Source organism: Uranotaenia lowii, chromosome 3 (assembly GCF_029784155.1).
Source record: "Uranotaenia lowii strain MFRU-FL chromosome 3, ASM2978415v1, whole genome shotgun sequence".
NCBI classification, from domain to species: Eukaryota; Metazoa; Arthropoda; class Insecta; order Diptera; family Culicidae; genus Uranotaenia; species Uranotaenia lowii.
In genome coordinates this window covers 362,286,972-362,300,064 of record NC_073693.1, presented here as the reverse complement: position 1 = coordinate 362,300,064, position 13,093 = coordinate 362,286,972, and the positions used below count along the sequence as shown (strand labels likewise).

Here is a 13,093-nt window from a genome sequence, read left to right as displayed (position 1 = left end):
TCGATTCCCATCTCGATACTGGGTGTTAAATGTTAATCCTAAGTTATCAACGTTTATACAGTATGTAAAGCCTAACATCGACCGAGACGGTTTAAAAGATTCTACGGTATCAATGTGAAACGCTGTGTAAAATTTAAAATTCGCCCTATTAGGATATATTAACAGTTCTACACGAACACCACTTTAGCAGGAGGTCTCAGCCCAATCCTTAAACAATGGGAATCGATTTTTGAGAAAGGCGCACGACAAACGCGATTTTCCGGTACTAATATCGGCAAATTCGCCCTGTGGAAAAGATACACAGATGCTCGTGTTTTGATTTTTTTGGGTGTTCAGGGGTGCCAAGTGCATTGATATTTGGAAAATGATTATATTTTTTTTCAAGTGCATTGTTATTGAAAAGCCTTTTCATGAGTACTGAGGATTTGCAACTTTCCCGTAAATTTCTATTCGAATGTGAAATTAAACGCATCATTTATCTGAACGAAATAACAACTGTCTGTATCGCACCCTTAAAGTAGAGCTCACTGCTCTAAAAAATGTGTTCGTTTCTCTTAAAATTCTTCGAATGCCAGTTAAAGTTAACAGTTTCTGTTGTCGTTTCAAACATTCCCCTGAAATGCTGGAGAAAATTTCTTCGAACCGATCTCCGGCAAATGAGCCTGAATCGTCAAAACCACGATAAAATTAGCATTTTCCCATGTAAACCTATGGCTTGGCTTAGCTGGGCTGTACTGTGGAGAAGGAAAACATGCTGCTGAAGGTACGAAGACTGTCAATCAATTTGCCTCCCGTGAGCTCACAGCGATGACGATAAATGATATTTTAACAACACCAAAGATGGAAGGAATGAGCTAAGATGAACAAGAACAAGAAATTTCAATTATTGTCTAAAACATTAAATTGTGAAGAAATAATGGTTTATTACATCATTGTTTATTAATTTTTTCCCAAGAAGGGAATCACCCAAATGAACATTTTATTTAAATATGATTGGCAGTTTATTTCAGCAGCATTTGAGATAAAATGCATCAAGGAAAAAAAATGCAGGATAAATTGTGTCTATCCTTCTGCTTTGTTCAATGATAAATAGGGGAGGGTGGGTTTTATATTCTGTCAATTCTTTTGTCACTTACATTCGTTCAGTCATTCATTCAATATAGTTGATGTTTCTTTGCTACCAAATGCCCGACATTTATTCGTCCGTTTTCGTTTTGTATCGTTCTGTTATTCCCAATCGTAGGTCTTCATCAAGGATGCCATTGCGATGCGATGGTTTGTCACCATCGGTTGGATACTTCCGGTTCTGTTCGTCGCAACCTATGCAGCGATCCGGAGCAACTACACCACCGATGTGGAGCAGTAAGTTTTTTTTCTTATTCCTGCTGTCCTGTCCATTTACAACATTGTGTCGTGTCTAGCCTTAAGCCAATTGAAATTGTAAACCAGATGTATTGAACAAGCCTTCAAAGTATCGCTTCTAACCGAGTAGGCCCTGCATCTTGAATGCATCAATCAATAAAAGTAAGTTTATCGATTATTGATCAGATTTGATGTGCTTTCATAAGCTTGCTACGATCCATCTCCTTTAAAAAGATTTTTCAAAGGTTTGCTGCAAATTTACAGTCTGTGCCTAAAATATGACAAAAATGCAATAAAAAGATAATCTGTCAAAATTCCAAAAAATATTACCAATATTTCCAAAAGTTATGAAAAGTGTCAACAATGAAAATATTCAAGAGAATAAGAGAACATTTAGAAAAAAGGAAGCAAATAATGAGCAACAAATTAAAATGTCACAAAAAAAAAAAAATTAATAACTATATAATGAAACAAAAAAAGCAGAAAAAATCAACACTAAGAAATTAAGGATATTGTAAAAAAAAATGCAAATCACAAAAATGACAAAAATGACAAAAATGACAAAAATGACAAAAATGACAAAAATGACAAAAATGACAAAAATGACAAAAATGACAAAAATGACAAAAATGACAAAAATGACAAAAATGACAAAAATGACAAAAATGACAAAAATGACAAAAATGACAAAAATGACAAAAATGACAAAAATGACAAAAATGACAAAAATGACAAAAATGACAAAAATGACAAAAATGACAAAAATGACAAAAATGACAAAAATGACAAAAATGACAAAAATGACAAAAATGACAAAAATGACAAAAATGACAAAAATGACAAAAATGACAAAAATGACAAAAATGACAAAAATGACAAAAATGACAAAAATGACGAAAATGACAAAAATGACAAAAATGACAAAAATGACAAAAATGACAAAAATGACAAAAATGACAAAAATGACAAAAATGACAAAAATGACAAAAATGACAAAAATGACAAAAATGACAAAAATGACAAAAATGACAAAAATGACAAAAATGACAAAAATGACAAAAATGACAAAAATGACAAAAATGACAAAAATGACAAAAATGACAAAACTGACAAAAATGACAAAAATGACAAAAATGACAAAAATGACAAAAATGACAAAAATGAAAAAAATGACAAAAATGACAAAAATGACAAAAATGACAAAAATGACAAAAATGACAAAAATGACAAAAATGACGAAAATGACAAAAATGACAAAAATGACAAAAAATAACAAAAATGACAAAAATTGTCATTTTGAGGTTTTTGAGATTTTTGTCATTTTTGTCATTTTTGTCATTTTTGTCATTTTTGTCATTTTTGTCATTTTTGTCATTTTTGTCATTTTTGTCATTTTTGTCATTTTTGTCATTTTTGTCATTTTTGTCATTTTTGTCATTTTTGTCATTTTTGTCATTTTTGTCATTTTTGTCATTTTTGTCATTTTTGTCATTTTTGTCATTTTTGTCATTTTTGTCATTTTTGTCATTTTTGTCATTTTTGTCATTTTTGTCATTTTTGTCATTTTTGTCATTTTTGTCATTTTTGTCATTTTTGTCATTTTTGTCATTTTTGTCATTTTTGTCATTTTTGTCATTTTTGTCATTTTTGTCATTTTTGTCATTTTTGTCATTTTTGTCATTTTTGTCATTTTTGTCATTTTTGTCATTTTTGTCATTTTTGTCATTTTTGTCATTTTTGTCATTTTTGTCATTTTTGTCATTTTTGTCATTTTTGTCATTTTTGTCATTTTTGTCATTTTTGTCATTTTTGTCATTTTTGTCATTTTTGTCATTTTGTCATTTTTGTCATTTTTGTCATTTTTGTCATTTTTGTCATTTTTGTCATTTTTGTCATTTTTGTCATTTTTGTCATTTTTGTCATTTTTGTCATTTTTGTCATTTTTGTCATTTTTGTCATTTTTGTCATTTTTGTCATTTTTGTCATTTTTGTCATTTTTGTCATTTTTGTCATTTTTGTCATTTTTGTCATTTTTGTCATTTTTGTCATTTTTGTCATTTTTGTCATTTTTGTCATTTTTGTCATTTTTGTCATTTTTGTCATTTTTGTCATTTTTGTCATTTTTGTCATTTTTGTCATTTTTGTCATTTTTGTCATTTTTGTCATTTTTGTCATTTATGTCATTTTTGTCATTTTTGTCATTTTTGTCATTTTTGTCATTTTTGTCATTTTTGTCATTTTTGTCATTTTTGTCATTTTTGTCATTTTTGTCATGTTTGTCATGTTTGTCATTTTTGTCATTTTTGTCATTTTTGTCATTTTTGTCATTTTTGTCATTTTTGTCATTTTTGTCATTTTTGTCATTTTTGTCATTTTTGTCATTTTTGTCATTTTTGTCATTTTTGTCATTTTTGTCATTTTTGTCATTTTTGTCATTTTTGTCATTTTTGTCATTTTTGTCATTTTTGTCATTTTTGTCATTTTTGTCATTTTTGTCATTTTTGTCATTTTTGTCATTTTTGTCATTTTTGTCATTTTTGTCATTTTTGTCATTTTTGTCATTTTTGTCATTTTTGTCATTTTTGTCATTTTTGTCATTTTTGTCATTTTTGTCATTTTTGTCATTTTTGTCATTTTTGTCATTTTTGCCATTTTTGTCATTTTTGTCATTTTTGTCATTTTTGTCATTTTTGTCATTTTTGTCATTTTTGTCATTTTTGTCATTTTTGTCATTTTTGTCATTTTTGTCATTTTTGTCATTTTTGTCATTTTTGTCATTTTTGTCATTTTTGTCATTTTTGTCATTTTTGTCATTTTTGTCATTTTTGTCATTTTTGTCATTTTTGTCATTTTTGTCATTTTTGTCATTTTTGTCATTTTTGTCATTTTTGTCATTTTTGTCATTTTTGTCATTTTTGTCATTTTTGTCATTTTTGTCATTTTTGTCATTTTTGTCATTTTTGTCATTTTTGTCATTTTTGTCATTTTTTGTCATTTTTGTCATTTTTGTCATTTTTGTCATTTTTGTCATTTTTGTCATTTTTGTCATTTTTGTCATTTTTGTCATTTTTGTCATTTTTGTCATTTTTGTCATTTTTGTCATTTTTGTCATTTTTGTCATTTTTGTCATTTTTGTCATTTTTGTCATTTTTGTCATTTTTGTCATTTTTGTCATTTTTGTCATTTTTGTCATTTTTGTCATTTTTGTCATTTTTGTCATTTTTGTCATTTTTGTCATTTTTGTCATTTTTGTCATTTTTGTCATTTTTGTCATTTTTGTCTAACAATTTTAACAATTTTGACAATTCTGACAATTTTGACAATTTTGACAATTTGGACAATTTTGACAATTTTGACAATTTTGACAATTTTGACAATTCTGACAATTTTGACAATTTTGACAATTTTGACAATTTTGACAATTTTGACAATTTTGACAATTTTGACAATTTTGACAATTTTGACAATTTTGACAATTTTGACAATTTTGACAATTTTGACCATTTTCAATGAAATATCTTTGAAACGTTAGAAAATAACTGAAACATTTTGTCAAATAGGTTGATATAATATAATCAAATATATAATTGTCAAAGAATATAATACAAATCTTTTAGATCATATAAAAAATTGGCTAAAGACCTTCGAACGCAGCAATAAAAAGTGATAAAAATGTTACAAAGGTATAAAGTGCCAAAATTTATCACCAAAAAATGCCACACAAAGATGGCTTGACGATCACAAAAAATCCACGAAAAGGTTTCACATATTTATGTTTAAAGTATGATATAAAAATATCAAAAAACTGTTTACAAAATGTCATGAAAAATTAAACAGGAAAATGTCTCAAAGTATTAAAAATTTGTTACAAAAATGCTTGGAAAATTTACAAAGCTGTTTCCGAAATTTGACACAAGCTGATCAAAATTACCCAAGAAAGCAACATAAATAAAAAGGCACATACATCCCATAATGCATAATCACAAGAAATCGCATAAATGTAAACTCCACCAAGTTTCATGAGACTATTACGAAAATAAAAGAATACTTTTTCAAATATGTCTTTATCATTATACATAACTACTGAAAATTCATGAAGTTTTACCTGCAAACAAGAGTGCTCCAAAAATGCTGTAGTAACGTTTCGAGAAGGTCGAGATAGATCTGAATACTAAAAATGGAAAAAAAAATCAGATCCACTGTTTCAAATTTAATATAAATGCTGTATTAGATAGGAGGCATAACGTGAAAAATCGCAGGACTGTGTAAGATTTTAACGCCTGCATATATGCAAGCCATACATTTTGGATGCACTTTTTAAACAAACTTTTTTGCACTTTGGAAAGGTAAAGTTTCACAAGTTAGAATTCGTAATTTTGAGGTTAGACAAATTTTAGTAATGAGAGGAAATCATTCGGAAACCAGTTTCCCAAAACGTCTCAAAATCTCTGAACCTAATGACTGAGAAGAAGACGGGCGAAAAGACCGGGGACATTTTTCTTAAGCTCCTGCCTGTCAGTCTCCCCGAGGATCCGTTTGGACTGTCCCAGGTTTCCAGGAATTTCCTGCATCTTCTTCTGCGGACGGGAAATCCTTCTTCCAACTCCAACACATAATCGTGTTAACTCGTTTACGAGAATGAGTGCAACTTACGGTGAAACATGGAATCAAAATTATTAGAATGGTTCAAGAAGGGGGTATTGTTATTTGGATTATGAGATTTTTATTGAATTTTTCTTCCGAAAGACAATATGACGTTGTTCGACCTGAAACAAGTTGTGGTTCTTTTCTTTGGAATGAACCATCCTAGGTCGATGTGGTTTTGCCAGGCAGCAGCGGTATCAGACAGGTATTAGTTGCGCTCTGACACCCTCATTTTGCACCTGATCCTGAAATGCTTCTTCAACCCATTATCATTCCCGGTCGTCTTTGACTGGTCCTGATGGCGTGGTGGTTGCATTCCACCAGCATCTGCGTTGTTCCCTGAAACATATTATTGAAATGAAGTAGCTCAAGCGTCCAACGCCAAACGAGCCAAGGGAAAACCGTTCAAGCGAGCAATTAATCTGATTTTTAACATTTTTTTTCAGCTGCTGGATGGAGGAAAGCCAAGCCATGTGGTTGCTGACGGTTCCGGTGAGCCTCTCGTTGGTCGCCTCGGTGGTGTTTCTGGTCAATGTGGTCCGGGTGCTGCTGACCAAGCTGAGCTCCACCTCGCCCAATCCGGCTCCGCTGGGATTGAAGAAGGCCACCCGGGCGACGCTTATACTGGTAAGATTGAAAAATAAAAATATTACAATGGCACAAATTTCTTCGATGAACTTTATGTTATTTTTGAAGTTTGCCCGAAAAAAGAGCTGATAGAAAAAACTAAAATGAGAATTTTGTTGCTTTGTGTTATTCGGCTATGATTCGGCTTTCAGAGAACGTGGTGAATTTATTTGTCCATTCTGAATTTCTCGAACTTGTCTTGAAAGAACATTTGTTGTATACGACAGTGCAATCATTGTCAAATATTCAATTTCCAATACGATGTTTAGAAAAGTAATTTTCTTCCATTTTATTCGAAGTGATCCTCCTGCATAGATTGAATCTCAGAAAAAAAGGTAAATTTCTAAGTCATTTTTTCCCATATAATTCCCAGATACCTCTCTTCGGGCTGCAGCACATCCTGCTCCCGTTCCGTCCGGACAAGGGCTGCGAGCTGGAACGCCCCTATCAGGTGGTGTCGGCCGTCTTGATCAGCCTGCAGGGCGCCTGCGTTTCCTGTTTGTTCTGCTTCGCCAATCACGATGTGATCTTTGCGATCCGCTGCCAGCTGAGCCGATTCTTCCCGGAGCTGGTACATCATCCGTTCCACGAAAGCTACAACGGTGGTCAACCGGCTACGCAAAGCCGCGACATGGTCGTATGACTGCTGGGCTTTCGACGCGGCACCAGAACCACCGGAAGCCACGAGGTCATCGGGGAGTGCGTCGTCGAGGGTGGAGTTTAAAATACGTTGGGAGAGAATAGAGTGGTTAATATTTCGATGTTCGGTCTTAAAAAAATGTGGAATATTTAATGAATGTTGATCAAATCATAGACTTTAAGAAGTGTGGAGGGATCGAACAGATCCGTTAAGGTTTTCCAAGATACGTACCGGTCCTAATGTGAGATGGAAATGTAAACGAAGTTACTTGAGTCTTAGAGATTCTAGAAATAGATACATTACTAGTCATACGAGTTAAATATTTTCTAATTGAGAAATTCCTATAATCCTTCAATTTCTTATACTCGTGTTCGACTTAACTCTCGAGACCTCAAATTTTTTCTTCGCATAAAAATTCACAGAAGCTTAGTTTTATAATTACGAACAACTTTTGCTGAACGAAAAATCTTATAGTTGAGGAAGAATTTAAGGCAATTGTAGAAAAAATTTCTTAACCACAGGGGCTAAGGAATTTGTCTTTCAATACTTCTTCGGTTGTAGTTTTTACACTATTTAACAATTTTTTCCCTAAAATTTTAATCATATTAACACTAACTAATAGCTATATTATTATAAAGTTTTTGTTGTAATTGTCCCATAAATTACTTTATTTTTGTGTTTCATCTCCCGTATCTTACATAGAATTTTTCTCTCTAAAAAATCAATCCAGCATGGTGGTAACTCTTAGACTTTTCTTCCATTCATTTAGTTTAGCTTGAGCTTGAGCTTGCTATCAACTACGGTTCACCTCCGGCCCCTCCTGGCCAATGGCACAATGGTTGCATTTTGTGATGGGTTAGAGATAATCAACGTTACACAATAAACCAAACGAAAGATTGCTGGGAGTAAGCAATACGATCTCACTGTACGAATTCGAGGATCTTCTACTTTCAAATCAACCAATAAAGACGCCGGCCAAGTCCGTGTAGCCGATTGAGAGAGGGAAGTGCAGCACATGAGGTAATGAATTGTTTTCCGGAGACTGGCTCCCCCCACAAATCTCACGCTATTTTTTGGGGGTGGAAATGTTGCATGGAGATCACCTTGGTAAGTGGTGTGGCCGAGGAAAAATTTCACAAAACGTGACTTGATGATCTTTTATCATCATTTTAAAATGTTCCTAAGATGGAAATATTATAACAAAAATATTTATTCCAATACATCAATCTTTCGAGTGTAAAATGTACTTCAAAATAAAATATTTTCAAAGCGATGGAAAACTCCCAACTTTTTTCAGAAAAAGTTTTCTAAAATGTTGATTTTGGGTACAATTGATCCCTTATATATGGGTAAAAATTATCCCGGTATATTCTTCTTCTCAATGGATCGTGGTCATTGCTGATTTCGAGATTACTAATATTTATCCATCAGTTATCTGACGAAAAGGGCTAAAATAATTGATTTTCTCTTGTTTATAAAAAATTGCGCCCGTAAGTATGCAATGTCATAAGGGTTGAGAATAAGCTATAGAATTTTTTTTTTCTGACAATTCTTGATTGTGAAATGAGAACAAACATGACCAAAATAGTCAATTAACATTCTATCTTGGGGTTTTGTTTGATTTTTTCCATGGATTAGGGCTTCCTAAATAAAGCATCGAGTCTCCCCTAACTTCTAAAATATCGCAATTTTTTTACTCCCACGAAAATGCTTCTAGTTCACCTACGGGTTCAAGTATCGTTCTAATTTTAGGAACATAGAAACTTGAAGTTACACGCTGTCAGAAAATGTAAAAGAGTGCGAGTTGCTAAATTTTTCCAAAAAGATATGGTGAAAATAAGAAAAAGGGATCAAGTATCCCCACTCTCCCCTAAGGTTGCCAGATTGCCGATTTATCCGAGTTTGCCCGGATATTTAATACTAAATTTAATAATAGTTTTGCCCGGATTAATTCACTTTATTTAGCAAATTAACAAAAAAACACCACCAAAACGAATTTTTTGAGCAAGTTTTATAAAAATGATCATGAAAGGTTTTTTGGAAGCCTAAAATACGGTTCAAAATCTATCGATGAGTTTTGATAGAAAAAATTCTTTTTTTTTCTTGATTTTTGTTAAGGAATTTTTGAATTTTGACAAAATTTGTTGTTGTTGAAGAATTTTTGAATTTTGACAAAATTTGCCCGGATATTGCCCGGATTTATGGGGATTTATGGTCGTCAATTTGAAATCGAATGCTCGGATTTTGTCAGGTTTTTATATAAAAATTGCCCGGTTTGTCCGGCCCGGATACCTGTTGAAAAAATTCTGGCAACCTTAGAATATAACTGTATATAATGTTCGGAAAATTTGTTTTACTTCCATTCATGTAACAAAACAGTTTATTTATTGAAGCAATTTTAATGATAACAATGTTTAAATGAAATGGGACTTCCTTCAGTTTAACACCTCACACGGAACAACAAGGAAACTCGAGCTGTTGCTATGAGATCTCGCGGCACACTGAAGGTGTGGTTCTCTCTAATGTCTTTTGCTGTACTCACTCATCGTCCGTCTCGTTCTCCCTTACATCTCGGTCATCCTGAGACGGATCTGGACTCCAGACCCGGTACCTCTTCATATGGCTCGCTGCAGTCGACGTTCGATTCGGACCCTCACCACTCACCTTTTCAACTCCGTATCGACCGTTTGCCTTGACATCCACTACCTTGTACGGTCCCAGATACTCCGATGCGTACTTCTTCCCAGGTCCGAACTGAGTACGCTTGATGACCACGAGGTCTCCTGTTCTATAGACCGTCGCAGACTTCGCTCGAAGATTGTACGCCTTCCTCTGTTCCTCCTGAGCCTTCACAATAGCTTCGCGGGCCTTCTCTCGGAGTTCACGCCGCTGATCCTCAAACTGAGCCACCTTGATCTCTTCTAGCATCTCTCCCAGACGAATATCACCTTCATGTCGCATTCGAACACCGAAAAGAGCTTCAAACGGTGTAACACTCGTACTTTGATTAACACTAGCGTTTATCCAGCGTTGGATGTTGCCGACATGTTTGTACCACTTAGTTTTATCGTTCACGCTCAGTTTCGTCAGCATTGCCAGGATAACCTGGTTTACGCGTTCGACTTGTCCATTTCCTCTAGGAACTCCGGTCGTTATTTCGATGTGCTCCACTCTCTCTTCGGCGCAATACTCCTTGAAATCGGAGGAGATAAAGGCCGATCCCTTGTCGCTGACGATACGTCTAGGGTTTCCGAACAATTCGTTTTGCTGACGCAGCCGTTGGATCACCTCGGCCGCATTCGTTGACTTCGTAGGGTAGATCCACACGTACTTCGAGAAACCATCCACTACTACGAACACGTACTTGTAGAGCTTCTCCGTTGCATCCATGGGTCCCACGTGATCGACATGATAGGTATCGAAAGGAACATCGCCTTTTGGGATTGGCGACAGCAGTCCTTCGGTTTTTCCTCGTTTCCGCTCTGCAAGGATGCACTTCACGCAGCACTCGATATGCCGTTTGATCTTGGAACCGATTTGCGGAATGTGGTACTCACGCTTAATTATGTCTTCTAGCTTCTTCACACCAAAATGTCCACTCTCATGTGCACGGCGGATGATTTCGTTCTGCAGTTCTGCCGGCACAACAATCACTTCTCGTCCATTCACAATCTTCATCAACAGATCACTTGTCACTACATAGTCCTCGAAAGGTTGTGTCTTCAGCAGCTCACAGATCACGCGAATCCTCTCGTCACGTCCTTGTGCAGTTTTAATCAGCTCCATGAGCGGATCACCAGTTGTCACCATAACCGGCGCCCGGCTCAAAGCGTCGACGTGCTGCATACGACTGCCTGCTCGATGTTCCACTGTATACTCGTACTCTTCGAGAGTCAAAGCCCATCTGGCCACTCTCGGACTAAGATGCTTCCCCTTTAGTGTATGCTGGAAGGCCGCACAGTCCGTCACAATTTTAAACGGTATGCCAAGCAAGTACACACGAAAACGTTCAATGGCATTCACTACCGCAAGCACTTCAAGATGGTAAGCACTATAGTTCTTCTCTGCCGTCTTTGTCTTTTGACTCATGTAGTACACTGGATGGAATTTTCCATCATGGTCCCGTTGGAGTAACACTGCACCATAGCCTTCCTTACTTGCGTCGGTATGCACTTCAGTTTCGGCAGCAGCATCGTATATTTTCAGCACCGGATCGGTCACAAGGCACCCTTTCAGCTGTTCGAAACTTCTCTGCTGCTTCTCACCGAACACAAACTCAACGTCTTTCTTCATCAGGTCGGTTAGTGGCCTCGCAATAAGCGCAAAACCCGGAACAAATTTGCGGAAGTAACTGGTCAGTCCCAAAAACCGCTGCAGTTCTTTCTCGTTACCCGGAACACGAAAGTTCTTCACCGCACGAATTTTCTCTGGAGACATTCGGTACTTCCCTTCACTAATCAAATACCCCAGATACTCGACCTCGTTTTTCAGGAATTGCGACTTTTCCCAATTAAACTGCAGTCCGTTTTCACTGGCCACTTTCAGCACTTGTCGCAATATCGCGACGTTTTCTTCTGGTGTGTCGGACGCGATAATAGCGTCGTCGACGTAAATGATCAACACACCGCTTCTGATCAGATCGCGAAAAACATCCGCCACGAACCGGCTAAAACTCGCTGGACTGTTACACAATCCAAAGGGTGTTTTGAGGAACTCGTATTGTCCCAAGTGCGTCACAAAACTGGTATATTTCTGGCTGGAAGCCTCGACCGGCACGTGAAAGAACGAATTCTTCAAGTCAAGAGTAGTGAACACTTTCGCGTTTTTCAATCTATCGATTTGGTCCTCAATGTTCCGCATAGGGAAACAATCCTTCACTACTTTCCGATTTAGCTGTCGGTAATCGACGCACACACGTAAAGAACCGTTTTTCTTCGGTGCCAGTGTAACTGGGCTTGCATACTCACTAGCACTTTCGCGCACTATGCCCGATCTCAGCCAATCGTCGATGGTTTCTTCTAGCACTTTTTTCTCCTTCGGTGCGAATCGCCGTGGTGCCGAGCGAACCGGCTCGTCATCGGTTAAGATAATCTTCGTTTCCACACGACTGTTCACTTCACGTTTTGGGTTGTAATTTGCGATGATGTCCTGGATAACGTCGACATACTTTGGATCGACATCGATCGCTCCCGGCTCACACACATTCAAAATCTGCATCAGTTCACTTTCGTCCGCGACATCGTTTTCAATCACTTTCTTTTTAATGTTTACTCCTCCCTCATTCACTTCCACGTCCATGAAGGTGAGTGCGCTCATGCCGAGAATGGCGTCGTATCGCATGGACCCCGGTGGGACGACGTAAAACGTCATCGTCGGAAACTTTTCGGCTCCCACACATACATCGAGCTCGACCGTACCACGCGCTGGTGTTTTTGCCGCACCGAATCCAGTGAAGCTCATTGTTGTACGATGCAGCAACGGTTCTCCAACTTTCACATACACACTCTCACACAGCAGATTGTATCGGCTCCCGGTATCGAACAGTGTGCGCAAAACCAAGTCGCCAACTTGCACCTCGCACACCGGCATACCTTCCGAGAGCGCGTTCACATCGGTTTGCTTCTTCTCCCGCTCACAGTTTTTGGCTAGATGCCCGTGCTCACCACAACCAAAGCATTTCGGGCCGCGCGATTTTGTGTCACAGTCATTCGCATAGTGGCCCCGATTACCACAATTATAACATCGCAAGCTGTCACTGGCATTGGTTGTGTGAGTGTAATCTTTCGCACCAGATTTTGAGTCTCTCTTCTCGCGGTCACG

At 36.5% G+C, this 13,093-nt stretch overlaps 1 protein-coding gene across 1 annotated transcript; it reads left to right on the top strand.

Annotated features, from left to right (window-relative positions):
• Positions 1–1,098: 1,098 nt before the first annotated feature.
• Positions 1,099–7,529, top strand: LOC129757529 (calcitonin gene-related peptide type 1 receptor-like). Its single transcript, XM_055754799.1, has 3 exons — positions 1,099–1,362; positions 6,453–6,633; positions 7,007–7,529. The coding sequence occupies exons 1-3, from the start codon at positions 1,268–1,270 to the stop codon at positions 7,274–7,276; spliced, it is 546 nt and encodes a 181-aa protein (XP_055610774.1). The 5' UTR covers positions 1,099–1,267; the 3' UTR covers positions 7,277–7,529.
• Positions 7,530–13,093: the final 5,564 nt, after the last annotated feature.

Coding starts and splice junctions, on each gene's coding strand:
- LOC129757529 (XM_055754799.1), top strand. CDS start 1,268: ATGCGATGGTTTGTCACCATCGGTTGGATACTTCCGGTTCTGTTCGTC. Junction 1,363..6,452: donor TACACCACCGATGTGGAGCA/GTAAGTTTTTTT, acceptor ATTTTTTTTCAG/CTGCTGGATGGAGGAAAGCC. Junction 6,634..7,006: donor CCCGGGCGACGCTTATACTG/GTAAGATTGAAA, acceptor TATAATTCCCAG/ATACCTCTCTTCGGGCTGCA.